Below are 23,586 nucleotides of genomic sequence, written 5' to 3'. Positions count from 1 at the left end.
GTAAACCACTTGCTGGCTGTGTTGTCTTAAGCAAATTAATAATTTCTCTGTACATCAGAGTTCTCAGTTTTGTTATGGCATGACAGCAGTACCTAATTCATTATTCTGAGGACTAAGATCATTGTCTAGGCAATATAGTGGAGTGGAAAGATCCTGAGTTCACCCTCAAAGTCTGTTTGCAAAACAACCATTGGTGAAAAACATGGAAGCTATCAGCAGAGATCTCCTATGAATGGTGATATAAAGGAGGAACCACAGTGACATGAGTAGGATTAGTGAAGTCTCAGTACAGTCAAATTCCACAGCCCCATGTGGGCTAGTCATGATTGAGAGGATAATTATAACCCTAAACATTTTCCAAGGAGTGAGAATTCCTAGGTCTGTATCACCACCACCCCTCCACCACAGCCATGGATCTAGCACCTTGAAGACAATCCTCAAGAACTTTGCTGTGAAGGCCAGTGAGGCTGACTTTCAGCAGTCCCAGAGAGCTTGGGGAAATAAGAATCCCAGCTCTTACAGGGTGCACACTACTTGTCACATGTCCCAGGACCCAGAGAATAAGCGGTAATTTGATAGGAGCCTGGGTCAGACCTACCTGCAGCGTGGAGCCTGAGCAAGGGGATTTATTGTTATTTAATGGAATGGTTTTTCCAGTAGTCATGTATGGATCTGAGAGTTGGACTGTGAAGAAAGCTGAGTGCCAAGGAATTGATGCTTTTGAACTGTGGTGTTGGAGAAGACTCTTGAGAGTCCCTTGGACTGCAAGGAGATCCAACTAGTCCATTCTAAAGGAGATCAGCCCTGGGTGTTCTTTGGAAGGAATGATGCTAAAGCTGAAACTCCAGTACTTTGGCCACCTCATGTGAAAAGTTGACTCATTGGAAAAGACTCTGATGCTGGGAGGGATTAGGGGCAGGAGGAAAAGGGGACGACAGAGGATGAGATGGCTGGATGGCATCACCGACTCAATGGACGTGAGTTTGAGTGAACTTTGGGAGTTGGTGATGGACAGGGAGGCCTGGCATGCTGCAATTCATGGGGTCGCAAATAGTCCGACATGACTGAACTGAACTGACTCAATGGAAGTATGCTTGGAACGTCAAATTAAGAGCAAACTTACCTGGAGCTGCAGCTAGGGGTCAAGTCAGCTGCCCTGGCTCGTCCCTAGGGCTCCTCCTGTGTCTCGCTCCTCTTGAAACCCGACTCTTATATTCAGAAGCTGAAAAGAAAGCAAGTTATTAAAGGCCATTCAGGTATTGATGGGGATTACAAGAAAAGAAATCAAAATTGAAAGAACATGGATTAAAAAAAAAAAAAAAAACCAGAGGTAGGAATCTGGATGAATTGTGAGAAAGACAGGGGATGATTGTTCCTCCATGCCTGGCTGGGTAAGCATTTGTCCCTCCTACACAAGTGGCTTGAACGTGGCCCAAGTAATGTGCAGATGAGTGTTTAACAGTCTGTCTCTCAGGGGTGTTTTTGTGAGAAAGGGATTTGTTTATAAATTTTTCTCCACTTGAAAAATGTTTCAGTTTTTCCTTTCTAAAATGTTTCTTCTTTTTAACTCAGTGATTTTTTAATAATTTATTTATTTTAATTGGAGGCTAATTACTTTACAATATTGTATTGGTTTTGCCATACATCAACATGAATCTGCCAAGGGTATATACATGTTCCCCATCCTGAACCCCCCTCTCACCTCCCTCCCCGTACCATCCCTCTGGGTCACCCCAGTGATTTTTTTTTTTTTCCATTAGTAAAAGAAATATGTGTGTGTACAAAATCCTTAATTTTATAGCCCATAGTCACTATTTTTTTTTAATTTTTTAATTGGAGAATAATTGCTTCACAATGTTGTCTTGATTTCTGCCGTACACCACCACAAATCAGCCATAATTATGTGTATATCCCCTCCCTCTTGAGCTTCACTATTATTTTGTTAGAGTTTTCCTCTTTTCTTTTACTAGCGTGGATCCAGATTTGGAGGTTAAGGCTTGATTCATCCCTTCCATTCTTTTCTGTATCATTTAAGGCATTGTACTAACCTGCAAGTTAAAAGTTTGACTGCTGCTGTTAGGGAACCAGGTTCTTTTGCCCAAGGAGCTGCAAGCCAAAACACTGAGACCCCAGGTTTGCAGCAGAGAGTTTATTTGTGAGGTATCAACTAAGAAAGATGCACAATTTGAGAGTTGTGAGTTAAGTCTTATTTGGGACAAAATGAGGACTGTAGCCCAGTAGGCAGCACCTCAGGTAGCTCTGAGAGACTGCTCCAAAGAAGTAGTGGGGGATGTTCAATATATAAGGTTTTGGTGAACGGGGAGTTCAATGCAATCAAGTGTTTACTTTACAAGAGTTTTTCTCCTAGTCACGAGGATATGATGTCACCATGAATGGATTTAGTGCTTTTCTAGATATGAAGGGGCTCTTCCCTGATAGCTCAGTGGGTAAAGAATCCACCTGCAATGCAGGGGACCCTGATTCGATTCCTGGGTTGGGAAGATCTGCTGGTGAAGGGATAGTCTACCCACTCCAGTATGCTCGGGCTTACCTGGTGGCTCAACTGGTAAAGAATCCACCTGCAATGCGTGAGACCTGGGTTCAATCCCTGGGTTGGGAAGATCCCCTGGAGAAGAGAAAGGCTACCCACTCCAGAATTGTGGCCTGGAGAATTTCATGGGCTGTATAGTCCATGGGGTCGCAAAGAGTCAGACACGACTGAGTGACTTTCACTTTCACTTTAGATATGAGGAGATGCAGGGATTGGTATCATAAAATCTGTTCCCCCCAAATATCCAACTATATAAAGACCTGTCCCATCAGATTCCCTGGAGCACAGAGTGCCTCATTCCACCCTGAACTTCCTCAGGGATTGTTGAAGGTCAACAGCTGCAGCAGCACAGGGTTCAGTCTCCTCAGAGGCAGATGGCAAATGCCCTTATTATAGTTCAGTTGTTGGCAGTGCTCTTGGCAAGTGCGCATTAATAGTTGACAGAGGCAACCCAGTAAGGCTGCAAGGGCTGTGATGACAGTAGGTCATGGGACAAGCAGGTCTCTTCTGAGCAGACTCTGATGAGCTATATTGGTTTCCCTGGTTTCAGCCAGGTTTGTTGTGTTACAAGAGGAAGGAGTTTTCAAACAAGCTCTTCCCTTATCTGCTGTTCTGTAAAAGGAACTCAAGAATTTCCCTTAGTTACCAGTTTCTGTTACAGGTTTTTAACCCTATGAATCAGGGTTTGGCTATCCCATCTGTATTTCAGATGGCAGTGAGGGAAAGGAAGGACATGCAGAGTATAGTCTCAAAATTCTACACCCAAGCCTCCCCAAGAGCAAGGGCAGTTGCACAAATTCCCCATGCAGACTTCTCTAGCTGCAAAGACAACTAGAAAAGTATAATATCCTTAGATTACCATACGCTTATTTTGTAAAATAAAATGATACGATATTTGGAGCTGCAGAGTGTGTTACAACTGTAAAGGTGTATGTGACGATATCAGGGACAGATTTTTCTTGAATTCTGAGATCACACTTAGTATATTCAAGACTTGAACCCAAGCTGGGAAGATTACTATGGCCCCATAAGCCCAAGTCACTGAGATTGATTCAGAGGGAGATTGGGCATGTGACCTAAAACCAGATAAAGCTAATCTTTTCTCAGTTACCTGTATCCAAGAAAATTTTCTCTTTTTCTCTCTCACTCTTTGTCTTTTTTGGGCTCTCTTGATCTCCTGAGAGATTTCTTCATTAACTTTTTGTTGTTGTTAGCGAAGGAATAAAGATGTATGATTCAGAATGAAAATTGTAATGCCATTTAGATATGTTTGGCTCTGCAACATGATGTATGTTATAAACATGATATATATTACTACTCACAAATAAATTTGGAGTCTTTCAGTTTCCATGGTTTGTAATTGCTTCAGGAAAAATACTTTAAAAGTTATGTCCCTTAACTTTAATTCACAAAAGTATAAAGTATTAGGAAAGGAAGAATGAGTAAAATGTGTTCGTAAATGGAAGGCAGTCAATGAGACGATTTAACTGAAGATTTTTATAGTTGCTATTTATTTAACTCCAAAAAAAGTGGTCTTGCATCTTGTTTTAGAAGTTGTGCTTCTTTGTCACCTAGTAAGGAAATCAGTCCTGAATATTCATTGGAAGGACTGATGCTGAAGCTGAAACTCCAATACTTTGGCCACCTGATGCGAAGAACTGACTCATGTGAAAAGACCCTGAGGCTGGAAATGATTGATGGCGGGAGGAGAAGTGGGAAACCAAGAATGAGACGGTTGAATGGCATCGCCAACTCAATGGACATGAATTTGAGTAAGCTCCGGGAGTTGGTGATGGACAGGGAGGCCTGGCATGTTGCAGTCCATGGGGTTGCAAAGAGTCAGACATGACTGAGTGACTGAACTGAACTGAACTGAACATTAAACCTTGTGTCCAGTGAAACATCTGAGAGGAAGAATCTCATTTCCACATCCTCAGAGTTTAGTGCCAGACCACAGGGTGTGGATGGACCAGCATTATAAACAGCTCAAACATGAAGTACTTGCAGTTCAGAAATATGAGTGCAGTTCTTCACATGGAAAATGTGGGCACAAAGAAGTACTAGTTCTTTGGGGGATAAAGTTCCTAGGCTTGGGGAGCTTTAGAATTGGAAAGAGTAACCATTGAGGCAAAATGTTTATAAAAACGAGGCAAAACTAAAAGCACCTTGGATGTTGCTGAGCACAGAAATAAACAAGATAAAAGAATAGGCATTCAGGACTATAAAATTGTAAGGTGATAGAGCTTGATTACTTATTTGGCTAATAAGTATGTCACTCTGCTTGCAAGCTGGAGTGGAGGTGTATCACCTGAAGAAGTTCAGCCTCAGTGTATCTGCAACACGTGGTAAAGGGATAACTGATAGCGTTCAAGCTAATCTCTCTTTAGATCTCATTTTTAAAGGAAAAAGTTATTTCTGGCTTAAGGTTCCTTTTACCATTTTTGAAGTGTCAGAGAGTTCACATGATCAAAGTCTGCAGACTTTAATATAGTTGGGTAGGAGTTTCGGGGGAAGGTGTCTACTAGAGCTATACAGAAACAGAAAGCAGGATCCAATACAAACCGAAAGCCCCAAGTGTCTGTGCATTCATCCACCGTTAGTCTCATTCTGTGTTGTCCATTCTTCTAAATTTTTAGGATCCACATGTACTTCACTGGGAATGGTTACCTTCTCACTCATCTCCACTACCTTTTAAGAATATTGGAGCCAATAGTCATATCATAATTGTATTATAACCTAATTGTATTTGTATTGTACAATGTAATTGTATTACATATTACAGTTGTATTAATATGTATACATATAATACATATATTATGTATTATATGTATATAATACATATAATACGTATATGCAATACATATATTCAGAAAACTAAGATCATGGCATCTGGTCCTATCATTTCATGGGAAATAGATGGGGAAACAGTGGAAACAGTGTCAGACTTTATTTTGGGGGGCTCCAAAATCACTGCAGATGGTGACTGCAGCCATGAAATTAAAAGACTCTTACTCCTTGGAAGAAAATTTATGACCAACCTAGATAGCAGATTGAAAAGCAGAGACATTACATTGCCAAAAAAGGTCCATCTAGTCAAGGCTATGGTTTTTCCAGTGGTCATGTATGGATGTGAGAGTTGGACTGTGAAGAAGGCTGAGTGGGAAGAATTGATGTTTTTGAACTGTGGTGTTGGAGAAGACTCTTGAGAGTCCCTTGGAGATCCAACCAGTCCATTCTAAAGGAGATCAGCCCTGGGATTTCTTTGGAAGGAATGATGCTAAAGTAGAAACTCCAGTACTTTGGCCACCTTATATGAAGAGTTGACTCATTGGAAAAGACTCTGATGCTGGGAGGGATTAGGGGCAGGAGGAGAAGGGGACGACAGAGGATGAGATGGCTGGATGGCATCACTGACTCGATGGACGTGAGTCTGAGGAACTCTGGGAGATGATGATGGACAGGGAGGCCTGGCATGCTGCGATTCATGGAGTCACAAAGAGTTGGACACGACTGAGCGACTGAACTGAACTGAACAAGTTCAAGGTATATAGGTGTCTTTGCAGACCTTGTTTTCTTGGGAGCAGAATAAAAGCACTGTTGTTGTTGTTATTCAGTCACCAAGTCCTGTCTAGTACTCTTGCCTGGAGAACTCCATGGACAGAGGAGTGTGGCAGACTACAGTCCATAGGGTCTCAAAGAGTTGGATTTTCTATTTGCATTTCTAATGAGTTCTGACAATTCATCTGTAACACTAAAGAATTTCCTTAATAAATACATTCTGTGAGGACTGTGTAATACCCAGTCAACAGGCAACAGACCCTCGTGAGCACACCATACACAAGTCTAAGGAGAAAGGGAAAGGGATGTAGTAATGTCCAGAGAAGCTCACTCTTCCTGTTCTAAGTACTGTGTGAAAAAACGGTTGCCTTGCTGTCTTCCTCCAGAATTGTTCAACAAGTACTTGTGTAGAACTTTGATTCCATTAGTAATTTAACAAATATTTATTAATTATAAAGTCTGGAAGAGGCCTGGAGCCTTAAGATATGTGTAACTTTATTCCAACAGATGACCACTTGGGACTGAACATCAGAGCAGTGCAGGTTCCTTTCTCTCTGCTTTAACAGTCCTTTCCCTCCCTCCTGACCCCTTCCTTTCTCTAAGCCACGATCACTTCATGGCACAAATGCATGTGCCTGTTTCTTGTTTGCATTACTTGTCATGTGTCAGGAAGATTTGATGGGGAAACAGAACTCCTCACTGCCCCCTCACCCCCTTTACCAGACTATCCAGACTTCCGGTGTTCAGGATATTCCTCTGATGACACCAGAGGGTCTTTGGGGACTGGACCAGCTGAAGGACTTATTCCAGAGACTTTGGTAGGAGAAGTGGCAATTGAGCATTAACCCTGAACCCTTCAGAAAGCAGAGTCATCCTACAGATTCTGCAGTTTGTCAGCATGTGGGTGGCATGTTCAGTGAGAAATGGATCCTTCTCACATCAAAAGCACAGTTTTATTTCAATAGACATTCCTTGAACTGGTAACAGTTATGGTGACAATAGGAATTTTGCCAATTACTGGCTCTTTTGTTTGCTATTTTAAACAATATCATTGTTCTGTGAGCCAAATGTGGTGGCTTCATTGCTGGGCAAGTCTCCTGGGAGGGAAACTGGAGGAACTCAGAGCATATGGGTTGTGCAGTCTCTCCCAGAGAAAAGTGGCAGGTTCAGATGGGTGTGTGTGTACTTTCTGCCTGAATTTTTCAGTACCAGTTCCTAAAATTGTGCCCTTTGTTTTGAGAACCGTAAGCAGCAATTAATGTAGTAAGGAAGTAGCAATTTGGGCCCCTGATGGGTGGAAGCTTATGTATTTATTCATGTGTATTGTTTGAACACCTGAAGCCTCAGTGGTGGTCTTTGTGGTGGGAGTTAAGTTTCAGTGAAGATCATCTAGTAGACAGGATCATGAGGTGGTTGCTGCTAAGTCGCTTCAGTCGTGTCCGACTCTTTTGACCCCATAGATGGCAGCCCATGAGGCTCCCCCGTTCCTGGGATTCTCCAGGCCAGAACACTGGAGTGGGTTGCCATTTCCTTCTCCAGTGCATGAAAATGAAAAGTGAAAGTGAAGTCGCTCAGTCGTGTCTGACTCTTAGCGACCCCATGGACTGTGGCCCACCAGGCTCCTCCGTCCATGGGATTTTCCAGGCAAGAGTACTGGAGTGGGGTGCCATTGCCTTCTCCGCATGAGGTGGTAGAGGAGACAAAATGTAAACAGGTCATTTCAATGTCAAAATTATATAAAAATCCTGTGCTCTGAGTGAAACATAGTACAATGAGGGCACAAAGAAGGGACACCATGCCCAGTTCATTTTAAGCACAAGGCCTAGCATTAGACAGCTGAGAAGAATTCTTAAATGTTGTGTTGAAATTGAAGAAAACCTCTTCTTTGAACACACTGTCTTCATAAGGTGTAGCAGGAATTTGGAGGTCGTAACATTCCAGCAGACTTTATACCTAAAAATAACTTAGAGACTAGAAGTTCAAAGCCTTAATGACAACAACAGTATGATACACATCTGGTGCTTTCTGCTTCCTGCTCTAATAAGTAGATTCCTCCTGCGGAGTTGACTTTTTATTTCTCACAGTATTCAACACTTGCATCTTGTCATAAGAACTATTCCATCCCATGTATTATTATTTTTTATTTAATGTTAATAATTCTATTTATGTTTGAATAGGTGATAAATCATACAAAATATAAAGCCCACAGAAGAATATGTCAGGTATTTTTTGTCTCAAATATGCAGGTCCATTCCTATTTTGCTCATGGATACCAGTTTCTTTCGTGCTTCCAGAGATAGAAGATAATATATTCATATATTGATTATGTTTTAAATCAGTAATGCAACTCACAGACTTTCTGCATCTTAATTTTTTTTTTTTTACTTATGATACATCTTGGAGATTTTCTCACATTACCACAAATAGAGTTTCCCTTTTCACTTTAGTGATATAGAGCATTCCTGTGTAATTGTGTCTCAGGATTTACCTCAAGCATGTGACAGGGGAACTCTAAAGATGTTTCCAGTCTTTTGGAATTATAACAATCCTTCAATGAATGTACCACCATTCATTCCATATTCAGCTTGGGTACACAAATGTTTAACATAAATCCCTAAGTGAGAACTTGCTGGATCAACAGTGTTTGCATTTAAATTTTGGTATACATCTGTATCAATCTGCACTCTTCCTAGCAAATATCAGGCTGCCAATTTCCTGTAACCCTTGCCAGACCAGTGTCCTGTCAAAACTATACTTCTTGGCCCACTGAGAGGTGACACAGTTATCTCCTAATTATACTTTGCATACCTTTTATAATCAGCAAAGTTAAACATTTTAATTATCTTCTTATATGTTTACCCATTTAAAAAATGTGGTTGTTGTCCTTTCCTTGCTGATTTATGAGGGCTTGTTAGATCGAGCCTAAAGAAACTCTCTCTGTGTCTATATCATAGTTGACTGTCCCTTCTCTTTATGCTTTGCTTAAAACTTTGCTATGAATCAATCATTATCTTTTAACTCATTTTGCATTTCTTTAAATTGGCCAAGTCAATCAAGATTATTCATATATTTGGATATCAGGCCCTGATTCTTTGGTAATAACTTATTTTTAAACTTTTCTTGATTGAAACTACTGTGACATATACTTCAAGGTTTAGCCACCCTTACATGAAGTTTTTTTTCATGTACTTAACAGGAATTGTCAGCTCATTTAACAACTCACCTGAGATCCATCGTATCTATACACAGTTAAGAAATCTAGATCGTGAGGCCATTAATATAAGGCCAATTTGTGTCAGAAGCCTTACATTTTCTAGGAGCCTATCATCTTTAGTTCTTTCGATTTCCTTTTGTAGTTGAAGTATCTCTTCATGTAATTCATTGGCTTTCCTTTCAAATCCTTCAGTAAGCATTTCTTCTTGTATCTGTAAAAAGAAGACAGTGCCCTGTTGAAAATATCCAACTATCAGAATTTCATATCTAACAACTACAGGAAATCAGCACCAGTGTCTATTTCTATATGGCCTTAGATGCTTTTTGATGAGTTTGTCCAATATTTCTAAACGTTTGGATGTGGGTGGGTAGAAAGAGTATTCAGAGTTTATAGCTTCCCAGGATTGACCTATACCAGTGACCCCAACCTTTTAGGCACCAGGAACCAATTTCATGGAAGACAATTTTTCCATAGACCAGAGGAGGGGGGAACGGTTTCAGGATGATTCAAGCATATTGTATTTATGTGCACACTATTCCTATTACATTATAAAGCAGAATCAAAGGGAGCCCCGAGCTTGTTTTCCTACAACTAGATGGTTGCTGCTGAGGGGATGGGAGACAGTGATGTCTGAAACGTGTTGCTTATGTCCAGTCTACTAGGTAATCTCATTTCAGTTGCTGTTACTGCAAAAAAACCCTGCTTCATGAAGACAGGATGTTGAAATGGAAGCAAGCTTTTCAGTGCTTTTGTGGCACCTCAGGTTATTTCACTCTGACGTTAATCTGGAAAGTATTTGACATTTGAAGCTGTCCTAAACAAACTTTTAAGGCCACTGTAATTTGGAATTTCATGCAAATTCATCCTGTTCTAGCACGGATAAAGTTGATTCATTTGGTTTATTCACAAATGGGTCTTGGATCCTTTCGTTTCCAGTTTAGGGGTCTTTTGTGTTTGGGAAGTGAGGTTCAAACTGTTTTGAAAGCCGAGATAGATGTTCACACACCGGTTGGGAGAAAGAGGCCCTGGCTCAGTCTTTTTCAAAATCTCTGCTAATGTTTGAAACATGTCAAAAATCACTCATCCACATACTTACAGTTTGCCTTTGAATGCAGCCATTTTATCTGCTGGCTTGAACACAGTTGTCATTCTTCCATGAAGTTGACAGATTGACTTTGTTGAATATGTCACACAAGTAAGCAAGTTTGGGTCACAACCCATTGTGTGTCACTGAAATGTGCTGCCAATGGTGACTGTCTTTCTAAAAGGAATCTCTGGAGCGGCTCTCTTAACTCAAAAACTCTGGCCAGGGACCTACCTTTAGAAAGCTATCCCACTTTTGTGTATAAGAGGAGATGTGTGTGCTCTGCATCTGTTTCCTCACAGAGCTGGGCAATCAGACATGAGCTAAGGGCCAATACTTTAATGTGGTTGACAATTTTAATCACATCGTGCAAAATGTTGTTACGTTCCGGTGACATTTTTCATCTAGCCAGCATTTCTCTAAGGATAACACAGTGCATAGACTCACATTCAGAAGCAAGCTCTTTGACCTGAATAGTGAATCGAGAAAGCCATCAGTCATGGCAGCCACTCCGTCCATGCACATACTAACACAGATGCCTGATTCAGGTGTCCTGATATGTAATCATTCAAAGACTTGAATAGTTCTGTGGTTGTGGTGTTGGTTGGCAACAAAACTGCACATAACATATCTGCATGCACATCCTCTCATCCTCTGAAAAATAGATTCCTCAAAAACAAGACTGTTGCTTTGTTGTCAACATTCATAGACTTGTCAGCCTGGATTGCATACCACTGTGACTCATTAACCTCTAACAATTGTGCCTCAATGCCCTCTGCTATTTCAAAAATTCATCTAGTTTCAGTGCTAGCCAAAAGAGGAACACGTGCCATCTTCTGAACTGCAGCCTCTCCTAAAAGTTCCTGACAAATGTCCTTGGCAGTTGGCAGGATCAACTCTTCACCAACTCTTCTTAGCTCTAGCATGTGGTTAGCCACTAAGAATGATGCTTTCAGTGCAGACACGTTTGATGAAGTGGTGGCCTTCAATAATTGCTTCTGTTCTTCTTGTTCACATTTTTTTTCTTTTGAAAAATTGCAAAAGCTTGTCCTTTAATACAGAGGGCTTGGTTTCTATGTGGCGAATCAGTTCTGAGGGTTTCATGGCTTCGATGTGTAGCTGGTCACTACATATTATACAAAGTGGGTTGGAGAATGTGAACCACCTATTGCAATGGACCTGTATTTTAAGTAGAGCTTTTGGTATTTTCTTTTAAATGCAACTTTCATTTTGTTGGCAGTCTTAGAGTCTTCTGCTATCTTTCCCCCTTTTTAAAGAATCTCTCCAGTGACTTTTTTTTTTAATTATTTTGGCTAGGCTTAGCTTGTGAGCTCACCAAAACCGTGATTGAGACAAGTGAGCAGTGTGGAAAAGAGGCAGGGACAGAAGTGGTAAATAAAATAATCACTGGGCCATGTATGGACTAAAATAAGTGTTGGATTCTTACTTGAAACCTGCCACCAGATGTGCAATTGAAGTACATCAACTCACTTGCCAGTATAGAACTTGCCACTAGATGCAGCTTAATTGTCACTTGCCACTCACTGATAGGGTTTTGATATGAGTCTGCCAGCAATTGATTTATGATGGCTCTGTGCAGTCAAACCTCTCTGCTAATGATAATCTGAATTTGCAATCACTCCCCAGAGTCACTGCCTCAGCTCCAGCTCAGATCATCAGGCATTAGATTCTCATAAGGAACACGCAACCTAGACCCCATGCATGCACAGTTCACGATAGGGTTCAGGCTCCTCTGAGAATCTAATGCTGCCACTGATCTGACAGGAGTCAGAGTTCAGGCAGTAATGTGAGTGATGGGGAGTGGCTGTAAATACAGGCTTTGCTCACTTGCTCACCACTCACCTCCTGCTGTGTGGCCCAGTTGGTAATAGGCCACATCTGCTACCAGTCTGTGCCTGTGGGCTGGGGACCCAAGCTCTACACCATCACCCTGGGCAGGGAGGATCTGTGCCTCAGTCAGGCCTTCAAGCTATACCAGTAATGTGTTCCAGCCCTAAGAATGCACTCTGGGAGGGAATGTAGGTGAATTCTGAATATTTCTCAGTTCCCCTGAGATAAAATGGCCACACTCATGTCACAAATAATGAGATCTGCTGACCCTCTTTAGGACACTGACTATCAAACTCTAGGTTTGAACAAAGAATATATTTACTCTAGATATGTAAAATGAATCAGGCAGATCTGGAAATAAATATAGCAAATTTTAGAGCTTTCAGCATCCCATATATCATACCAGGCACAATGTGATATCTTCAAGAGCAGATGGAACTATTCTGTCTCTGATGGTTGTACCAAAAATTCTAATGACTCTAACACTGAAGTCCTATTCATGTTGGGGCAAATATGACACTATAATCACCACAAACAGCAGTTCAGGAGCCTGGGCCATGTTATTTTCCCTTCCAGACCCTAACACTACAGAAGGTGCTGAGTCTTACAAAGGTGAGTCTTCAGCACAATCCACATCTCTTTGATGTTTACATGAAACATATGTCTTTGGAGTTCTCTCTGGGATCTGACTTAAGGTTGAAATTCTGTCCCTTTATTGTTGAGAAACTAGCATTTTGTCCATCAGACTCTCAGTTCAGTTCAGTTCAGCCGCTCAATCATGTCCGACTCTTTGCGACTCCATGAACCACAGCACGCCAGGCCTCCCTGTCCAACACCAACTCCCGGAGTCCACCCAAACCCATGCCTACTGAATCAGTGATGCCATCCAACTATCTCATCCTCTGTCATCCCCTTCTTTTCCTGCCCGCAATCGTTCCCAGCCACAGGGTCTTTTATAATAAGTCAGTTCTTCACATCAGGTGGCCAAAGTATTGGAGTTTCAGCTTCAATATAAGTCCTTCCAACGAACACCCAGGACTGATTTCCTTTAGGATGGACTGGTTGCTTCTCCTTGCAGTCCAAAGGACTCTCAAGAATCTTCTCCAACACCACAGTTCAAAAGCATCAATTCTTTGGTGCTCAGCTTTCTTTATAGTCCAACTGTCACATCCACACATAACCACTGGAAAAACCATAGCCTTGACTAGAAGGACCTTTGTTGGCAACGTAATGTGTCTGCTTTTGAATATGCTATCCATGTTGGTCATAACTTTCCTTCCAAGGAGTAAGCATCTTTTAATTTCATAGCTGCAATCACCATCTGCAGTGATTTTGGAGCCCAGAAAAATAAAGTCAGCCACTGTTTCCACTGTTTCCCCATCTATTTGCCATGAAGTGATGGGACCAGATACCATGATCTTAGTTTTCTGAATATTGAGCTTTGAGCCAACTTCTTCATTCTCCTCTTTCACTTTCATTAATAGGCTCTTTGGTTCTTCTTCACTTTCTGCCATAAGGATGATGTCATCTGCATATCTGAGGTTGTTGATACTTCTCCCGGCAATCTTGATTCCAGTTTGTGCTTCTTCCAGCCCAGCATTTCTCATAATGTACTCTGCATATAAGTTAAATAAGTAGGGTGACAATATACATCCTTGACGTACTCCTTTTCCTATTTGGAACCAGTCTGTTGTTCCATGTCCAGTTCTAACTGTTGCTTCCTGACCTGCATACAGATTTCTCAAGAGGCAGGTCAGGTGGTCAGACTGCCTACATCCAATTAGACTTACCTTCAGCTTGTGCGCCAGCACTGCTTCCTGCTCTCTTAGAAGGTTTTCTCTTTCCATCTCTAACTTCTCTTTCACTTGGGCTATATTTTCCTTGTGGCTTCTCTCTTGGGCCTCCATTTTTTGCTTCTCATCATTCAGTTCCTGTGTTAGCAGATCCTGTTTCATCTCTGCTGCTTGTCTCTTGGTACGTTCCTCTGTTTCACAAAAGTTTTAAAGAAATAACAGTTATGCTGAGCTATACCTTCCGGAGCTCAAAGACTAAAATGACATTAAATTGATGGGAAGAAGTCTGACTGTTTCTGCTACCACATCCTGCTACCACATCAGACAGCCTGCTTCAGCATGTGAGGTAGAAGCCCTGATTGGATGTACATAAAACCCAAACTCCCCTGGTTATTTCCATGTGTAGCAGAGAGGTTCCACAGAAGAAGAGGAAGCTCTGGTTCCAGGAAGAGTTTGCTCCCATACCTGCCAAAGGGCAGCACAGGAGCCACCTACCCCTCTGAGAGCTCAGTCCTCCCTGTACCTGCCATGGCTTTGTCTGCATCCGTGAGGGCCTGGTCTACCTTCAGGATGGCTGCCTCTACTTCTGCCTGTGACTGCAGGAAGCTCTGCAGGACCTGGTTTGCCTGAGAAAACAACAAGAAGCAAAGACTCAACAGGCAGCAAAGACACAGTGTCTTGCCATGGAAATTATTGTTCAGTAAAGCTACAGTTTGGACCCTATAGGTTCTTCATCCTTATTGGGGCCCCACAGTGGTTAAAGACCCTGTAATTCTGTGCAGTTGTACAAACACCAATCCTCTACTGCTTGCAACTGTAGTCTCTGCACCTTGTTTTTCTTCTAATGCTCATCTACTCTTTATTAGGATATCATTTACTGACACTCCAACTTGTGGCCTTTACCTCCTCTTCCAGGAAGCATTCTTAAGCTTTATTCTGAGTTCTGAATGGCTTCCAAGAACAAAACAGCTGCCCTGTAAGCACTACTACTTGACAGTTGTGTGATCTTGGGCAACTTAGTGCATTCTCCCCATGTCATATTTCTCAACTTTATAATAAAGATGATAGCAGTATCTAATTTATATTATTCTGAGGACTAAATTGATAATCCAACCAAATCACCTAAGGTACAGTTGATGTAGTGAGTCCTTAACATACATCGGCCATCATCATCATCACCACCACCATCACTATCACTCATCCCTATCAATGTATATAATAACCATTGTCCCACCATATCCATTGACTATTTACATGTCCTTCTCAGGTAAGACCATAAACTTCTTGGAAATAGCAGCTTTTCTTTAATTTTCCCTATTCTTTGCAGAAAGCCCATTTGAGGGAAATTTCTTTTTAAAATTTTGTTATTTTATTTTTATACAATTTTTAAAGGTTACACTGCATTTAAAGTTACTACAAAATATTGGCTATATTCCCTATACTTTGCAATACATCTCTGTAGCCTATCTTACACCCAATCATTTGTACCTCACATCCTCCCTCCTGTATTACCCCCACTCCACATTAGTAACCACTAATTTGTCCTCTATGTCTGTGAATCTTCTTCTTTTGTTATGTTTACTAGTTTGCTGTAGCTTTGGATATCAAATAAGTGATATCATCAGTATTTGTCTTTCCCTGTTTAACTTATTTCTGTTTAACTTATTTCTCTTAGTATAAGTCAATCCATGTGGCCACAAATGGCAAAACTTCATCCTTTTATTTTTTTAATAACTGAGTAAGTAGCATTCATATATATGCACACTCCACATCTTCTTTATCCATTCATCTGTTGATGGATATTTAGGTTGCTTCCATATCTTCCATAATGCTGCTATTAACTTTGGGATGTGGGTATCTTTTTGAATTAATGTTTTGCAAAACCTAGTACATTGTTTGAATAAAAGGAATATTCTCTTTCATCTAGATCCTTGATAATAAGTCCTGTCTTTGGGTAGAAATATTTCTGGTTTGGTGAAGAGCAGCTAACAAACCGTAGATATAAAAGCTGAAAATGTAAAGATGTTGCCATGCTCTCCTTTCTCTACAAAAGTTGTGCTATGGTCTTAGAATTTCAAAAGAACCAACAAAACCCCTTGGTCTCCAATCAGTTATTGGATTGTTATTGGGAAAGTTATTCTTTCCCAATCCCCTTACTCCTCACCTTAACTCCTTTCCTGGGAATGAGTTTATAGTTCTCTTCAAACTTGTTCCTTGCTTCTAAGTAGCAATGGTGTCCTCCAGGGACCAAGAAAGTTCCCTCTGAAATACTCGTCATTAAGGGCTCTGAAAGCTTTTTAAACTCAGTCTGACAATATCTGACAGATGCTTCCTCATTTTGCAACAAGAAATCATCTTTCTTTTTATCGATCATGATCTGTTGAAAAAACAAGGAGAAATTCAATAGAAAGGAGCTGTTAGAAGAAAACATCCAACTGTGATCCTCTTGAAGGAAGCAATGGGACAACATTGGCGCATATGAGACACAGAATAATAGATACAGTCAGGAGACTAGCTTTAGTCCCAGGTGTGACCAACTCTGTGTGACTTATAGGAAGTCCCTTAACTTTCTTGTCTCCATCTTAGCATCTGTGAAATGATGGGTTGGCAGATGTCAATTTCATTGTTCCTTTAACAGTAATAGGATTAATAGTGATAAATCCATCAACAATGAAAAATAGCAAGTTCAATTATGATTTGAAGTAGGCTTTCTTATGCATACTAGGTGCTTTAGATAAAATATATACATAGCAAATCAACTGCCTAACATAATGAGTGAAGTATACACTGAACAAAGTTTTGAACTTTTTCTGAATTCTTGTTTCATTGAGGGTTTGTGTGAAAATATAGGAACAGAAATTTCATACCTGTAATATAAATTTCATACCTGTAATATAAATTACAGTTGGGCTGGTTTTCCTCTGAGAGATTTTTGTAACTTGTAGGATATACAAAGGTAGACTGAAAGACAAGGTTTTAGTGATGGTGCTAATGGTAAGTAGAATTATGAACTCTAAGAATTCTCTCCCTTGGTGTTCACACTGCATGGTCCCATGACTATGAACATGATGAATGTTGATCCTGTGTTTAGATTATGTCTTATGGCACAGGCTACTTTAAGAAAGTGAGATTACCCAAGCATTACATAACCACACAAGCCCTTTCCATGCAGTCTTCTCTAGTTGGTGGCAGAAGAGGTAACTGGAGTGATTAGCAAAAAGCAGAATACAATGCACCATTGCTGGCTTGAAGATGAAGGGGGGTTCCCCAGAGCCCATATGAGTTCTGATGAAAGATATATTCACACATTTACATATGGGGAGAACACTCTGGCTTATACATGATTTAAATTAAACTTTATGCTAAATACAATAACTTGTTTTGTGGCCTATCAAACATGTACATCTGCTCTAACCATTAAAAAAGAATGCATTTAAAAATCACAATGGAGTAACTGTTGGGCAGGATTAAAAATTGAGCTTGGTGGCCATTGTGGATGTGGTTTCAGACATGTTTCTGCATCCCTGAGAACTTGAATCTTCTGAACTGTATCAAATTCAAGGATGCCACCATCCATTCTCAAAAGAGTGTCTGCTAGTAACTGGGAGCTGCACACTTAGGAACTCAAAGTGTATCATTGTAAAAATGCAATAGTTTCAGACCCCAAACAATCCTTCTTTAACAAGCACTCATTTCTTTCCAGCTACAATCTTAATTGTTGACAAATAATACAGGTAATTTTGTGGGTTTTGCCTATAGTAAGGGTTCCCCCAACCCCGCATTTTGTCATGCAACAGAACAGAATTCAAGTTCTTCTTTAATCTGTATCTTCTGGGCTCTAGTCTTCGTTTGGCTCAAATCAAACTCTTTTCTTATCCTGAGAAAAGTTGTTTACTGACTATTCTTGGTGGTATCGCTAAACCCATTTGAACCTTGATTTGTTTTCAGCTTGCTGTACTCTGAGCACATCACCCATACACACCCTGCACTGGCGTGTGACCTGAAAAAGTGTGAGCTAATAATTGTGTGTTGTTTTAAGCACCAAAGCACAGGGTAAGTTGTTTACAGTAGAAAATAAAGAGGCCAGTTTTTAGGGAAAAAGAAGGAAAGTAGCTTATAGAGTCCTGTCATTCACCTGAATCAAAACTCCTTTTACAATGAGAAGCATATGAATCATAGGTGAATAGAAGGAGCCTAAGAACATTTCTCATCCTCTGCAGAGGATGAGATGGTTGGATGGCATCCCCCACTCAGTGGACATGAATTTGAGCAAATTCCAGGACATAACGGAGGACAGAGGAGCCTGGTGTGTTGCAGTCCATGGGATCGGAGAGTCGGGCATGACTGACATACTACTGAACAACAGCAACAACAACGCATGTTTCTAGAACCACAGGAACCAGGAAGGATATATTTTAGGCCACATTACCGCAAGCTTCTTCTGGAAATCCTGATTTTCATCCTTGAAAGAGTGCTCCATGAAGACTGCAATGGCTTCCTTCTCACAGGCTGTATGCACCTCCAGCAGCTCCTGGAGCGCATCTATGGGGAGGCTCAGTCGCTGGGCCATCTGCTCACTGTAGTGGTCAGCTGCCTTCTGCACAGCTGCTGAGTTCTCCAGCTGGGCCAGAGTTGTTACTGCGTTCTCCAGACAAGGAACTGATCCACTGTTGATGGCATTTACATAGGCCTCCACCAGAGGCCCCAGCCCTGAATAATATATTACATTGTGTTATCCAAAAAGTTGGTTTAGATTTTCCCATAAGATGCTACAGAAAAATCCAAACAAACTTTTTGACCAATTTAATATTTTGAAAATAGAATGTTTTCATTCATTTTATGAACCTTAGATTAGCATCCTAAAAATCACTAAAATTTTATTCAGCTTGAAATTTTCTTTTCTTCTCTTTCTTCTCCTCATCTTCATATCCTTCTCCTTTTTCTTCTATAATTTTCTTATAATAACCAGTGTCCCCTATTCACTCTCTTTTATGGTTCTCAGTTCATCACAATACAATATTAACTGAATGACCTCAACAATATGTTCAAAGTTCTCCTGGAACACTTTCCCCATTGTAGGAAAATACAGAGAACTTACATATGTAAATAAATTGTGTATTTTGTGGGTACTATTTCCAAATGAAAATGCAGTGCCCCATGTAAAAATGTCATCAAGAATTTCCAGACAGTTACAAAAACATTAAAACATACAGGGCACATCTCAGCACAGGGCATTGTGAGACTGCTCAGGTAGCCTGTGCATGAAGCCAGCTCTGTTTATAAGACTGTATTTACATTTGTTTCTCAGTCTTTCAATGAGTTTACATGGATTCATGGTGTACGACTTATTTTCTGATTCATGTGAATTCACACTAGAAATACTTATCCACCAGATGGCTCATCATAATGAATATTTGTATCCTTAACATACCTTCAATGTAATATTGGGATAGCCAAAAAGTTCGTTTGGGTTTTCCCATAACATCTTACTGAAAACCTGAAAGAACATTTTGGCCAGCCCTACAGTTTCATGAGATATGATAGTCTTAAAAAAACCCTCATGTAGGGAAATTTTAACCAAGTAACATGCACTTCTATGTGGGGCATAAATATGTTTTTCCAAATTATATAGAGAAGACACAATTACTGGAAAAAAGAAAGCACAATTATTGGCAATCCTAGAGGATATTCACAACTTCAACTCCACCACACATTCCTCACCCACAGTGAATCACAGAGAGACATGCTCTAGCAAAGGAGGCTCACTTTTCCCGGTGACAGTGATTCCTTCTTTTAAGGTCTTGGTCTTTGCATGGGTATAGATATATGAACAGAAATCTTTTGATTGCTTCTGGAAATCCTCATCCAGTTGATTATCTGGCATTTCCTCAAGATGGAGTAATTGCTTTTTGTTGCTCGCAGGGCGGTCAAAGACGAAACACTTCCGTTTGGGAAAAAACTTCCTGATACACTCTCTGGGCAAGTTTAAATTTTGAATTTGGGGACCTTTATCTGCAAAAGTGGAAAAACAGCAATCACAGAAGCGAAAGACTTCAGGTAAGGGGGCTGAGGACTTTCATTTCCAGGGATTTTTGTATCACTCTAATTCCTGTGCCTGTAAATCTTTTTCAGTCTTATGGTACTCTACCATGGAAACTCTGTTTTTATACTGAGCCAAGAGTGAAGAAAGTACTCCTGGGGAGGAAGAAGAAGCATCCATCCCAACTGAAGAAACCTGTAGTTGTTTTCCTCAGCCATTGTATAGTATGCCATGGATTAATTATTTATTAAATGAAGACCTCATACAGCTTATGGTGGAAACCCTGTCGGGGATTTATACAGACCTGCCAATGAACTTTCTTCGTGGCTCAGACGGTAAAACATCTGCTTACAATGCAGGAGACCTGAGTTCAACCCCTGGGTTAGGAAGATCTCCTGGAGAGGGAAATGGCAACCCACTCCTGTATTCTTGCCTAGAAAATCCCATGGATGGAGAAGCCTGGTCAGCTACAGTTCATGGGGTGGCAAAGAGTCGGACACGACTGAGCAACTTCACTTTCTTTCACTTTCTTTAAAGATAAACTAATACATATAATTGTCAGAAATACTTTTCTGATCTTACAGTCTCCATTTCAGATATGAAATGTGGGCTCAAAAGTAAAGAAATCATAGAAATAAGGATATTCAGAGTATTTTGGGGAAAGAAACCACGCTAGAGACAAATGATACACAAGGCACTAAAGTTTTACAAAATCAGAGTAAAAAAATGCACATCCTATAAATATGTTTTGCGATTATTTTAGCATACACAATCTCATGGTAAGATTGACCTAAATGAAACTAGGACACCTCATCAGTCTTTTGCATCATTTTCTGTTGGAAGTGACAGTAGCATCCAGAGAGATTCTGGGCATATACCTGCAGTTCCATAAATATTTACTGAAAGAGTAAATAAATGATTAAACAAAATCAATATTTCTTCTAAGTATCACTCATTATTCTCTCTGTTAATTATAATCTGTTATAACTAATTTGTTATATAATATGACATACTATGTAAAGCTCTAGAATAAAGAGTGTGAGATTAGGCGAAAGCATTTGAAGACCTTTCACAGTCTCAGTGAAAGGACATAGCAATGCTTTTCTTTGGAACTAATTAAGGTATAAACAGTTTGTCTGTGAAGAATGTATCTATATAAGATAGTAAAATAAACTGTGTGAAATGTGTTTAAAAATTAATTATTTTGCTTACCTTATGATTCTGTATGTACTAATTTCAATTTGATGGGTTATATTTCTCAAATAGAAGAGGAGAAACACTTCAACTGTATGAAACACAGTGTATGAGCCTTTCTTTTTCATGGTATTACTTTTTCTAAAGTCATTCGGTAGAATATGGGATTCTAAATTTTCTCTGTAAGCTTAAGTTCTGGTTGCTGGGGTTTTCCCAGTAATAATGACTGAAGCCACCTCCCAGTCATTCACCAAGTACCATTAGCTTGGCTTCAAATCCAACTTCAAATCAAGTTCTGACATCAGGGGCTCTGTTGACCTCACCTCCTACTGAGCTTCCTACCACCCTGGCCTTGCTTTGATACCTGGAATCAACTTCAAGGCATTCTCCAGGTACTCATCTTCAGTGATGGAGCTCCCGTCTAACTTCAGCTCCAGCATGAAATCCCGCACAGTCCATATAAAGTCTGGAAAGAAACTCACAAATCGGGCTGAATCCTCTACTTTGTCAGAGCTGGGAGATGATTTGCTTCTGATAAGCTCTGTTAATTCAGTCACATAGCTGGGATCTTAGCTAAGGAAAAAGAAGTACTCTCCAACACAGTTTCCAGATCTCACCTCAAAACAAGTTCTATCATCATTCCCTTTTGCCCCACTTTCCATCTTCATCAACCATAAGAATGAAGTCATGGGCAAGAAAAAACAGTGTCAGTTGCTATTCCCATAAACTCAATGAAACATGGTGGTTCAATTCCTGAAAGGATACTGCAGCTGCTGCAAGGCCTGATCGTTGATGCTGTTCATGCTGTTGTAGATTAAGGTGCTACTCAGGAGCACAGCCAGGGCAAAGATCCACAAGTCATTCTTGGAGTCCTCCTAGAAAGTATGTTAGAGAGTGAGGACACTACTCTTCATGCTCTCATTCAGGTGTTCATTCACTATAACAGCTGTACTGTAACTCAGTTGTAAGGTAAATAAATTTTCAAGACAATGATAAATTCAAACTTTTTGGTATTGATATTTTCCCCTTCAAGTACTTCAGTGTGATTAGCTATTTACAGAAGTCAATGACATCTTATATGTGATTAAAATGTTTAATACAGTGCCTGGAACATAGAAGTTGTAAAATAGTAAGTGGACAGTATTTGCTTTGCAAGTTTTTCTAGATCACAATGTATATTAGAGACAGAGATACTATTTAATTAAATTCATCAACTGCTAACTATTTATCTAAATAACACAAGATACTTATTTGTTTACTAGGATATAAAGTTCCACATGATAATGCCCACCCTAGAGAGATGGCTTTCTTGAGGGACAGATATACATGGGAACATACAAATCTATCCACAATGATAAACAGCCTGGTATGGAACCAAATATTGTACTGTAATAGACAAAGTGGCAACTCCCAAAAGACAGAAAAAAATGCTCTGTGCATTCAGAGCCAGAATTAATTATGTCTGATAGTGAAATGATGGCATCAGGTTGAAAGGAACTGGGCTTTCAAAACTTGACAGAATGTGGATTTGTGGAGTTATAGGGACTCTGCAGGTAGAAGGGCTCACAGAAGCTGATCACAATTGCCAGAAAGTGTGGTCATACAGAGAAATTACAAGGTTATTTTATTTGACTGAAGTAGTTTTACCCATGTAGTAGTAGATGTTGAGGCTAAAAATGAGATTCGGAAGGTCATGAGTGACTTTGGAATTGATTTTATATGTGTATATACATATATATATATATATATATATATATATATATATATATATACTACAGAAATAGGCTCCCTGCATGCCATTGCAGGGGACATGAGTCAAGAACACCCCCTGGAGAAGGAAATGGCAACCCTCTCAAGTATTCTTACCTGGAAAATCCCATGAACAGAGGAGCCTGGCAGGCTACAGTCCATGGCGTTGCAAAGAGTTGGACACGACTTAGTGACTGAGTTCACATGCATACTACAGAGATACATGACACACAGTGGGGCAGCAAGGAGTTCTGCTGCACAGACACAATATATTCCAAGTGGTGAAAGGTGAGAACCAACAAACAAGAATATGCTATCCAGCAAGACTCTTGTTAAGATATGATGGAGAAATCAAATGCTTTCCTGACAAGCCAAAAATTAAGAGAATTCAGCACCACCAATCCAGCTTTGTTTGTTGTTCAGCAACAGCAACAGTTGCCCAGTAGTGTCCAACTCTGCAAATCCCATGGACTGCAGTATGCCAGAATTCCCTATCCTTCACTGTCTCCCAGAGTTTTCTCAAATTCATCTCCATTGAATCGGTGATGCCCT

At 40.3% G+C, this 23,586-nt stretch overlaps 1 protein-coding gene across 9 annotated transcripts in view; it reads right to left on the bottom strand.

The window, feature by feature from the left end:
* The window catches only part of LOC132342100 (guanylate-binding protein 2), a 95,137-nt gene that overhangs the window by 5,012 nt on the left and 66,539 nt on the right, over window positions 1-23,586 (bottom strand). For 5 of the 9 annotated variants that reach the window (XR_009494064.1, XM_015464637.3, XM_059885322.1 and 2 more), the window contains 9 exons: window positions 22,051-22,160; window positions 21,650-21,846; window positions 19,818-20,063; window positions 18,481-18,761; window positions 16,216-16,428; window positions 14,575-14,677; window positions 14,049-14,242; window positions 9,418-9,534; window positions 1,124-1,222 (listed from right to left, as the gene is read on the bottom strand). Coding sequence is in view for 8 of the 9 variants with exons in the window: in XM_015464637.3 (XP_015320123.1) it covers window positions 1,148-1,222; window positions 9,418-9,534; window positions 14,049-14,242; window positions 14,575-14,677; window positions 16,216-16,428; window positions 18,481-18,761; window positions 19,818-20,063; window positions 21,650-21,846; window positions 22,051-22,160 (1,536 nt within the window). In the remaining variant the exon portion in view is untranslated. Of the gene's footprint in view, window positions 1-1,123; window positions 1,223-8,230; window positions 9,535-14,048; window positions 14,243-14,574; window positions 14,678-16,215; window positions 16,429-18,480; window positions 18,762-19,817; window positions 20,064-21,649; window positions 21,847-22,050; window positions 22,161-23,586 lie in introns of those variants that run through there. The other 4 variants (XM_059885323.1, XM_059885324.1, XM_010803356.4 and 1 more) reach the window with 4 other exon arrangements.

The sequence above is a fragment of the Bos taurus genome, chromosome 3 (genome assembly GCF_002263795.3).
Source record: "Bos taurus isolate L1 Dominette 01449 registration number 42190680 breed Hereford chromosome 3, ARS-UCD2.0, whole genome shotgun sequence".
NCBI classification, from domain to species: Eukaryota; Metazoa; Chordata; class Mammalia; order Artiodactyla; family Bovidae; genus Bos; species Bos taurus.
The sequence above is the reverse complement of the archived record's forward strand: the minus strand, read 5'-3'. Positions and strand labels throughout refer to the sequence as shown.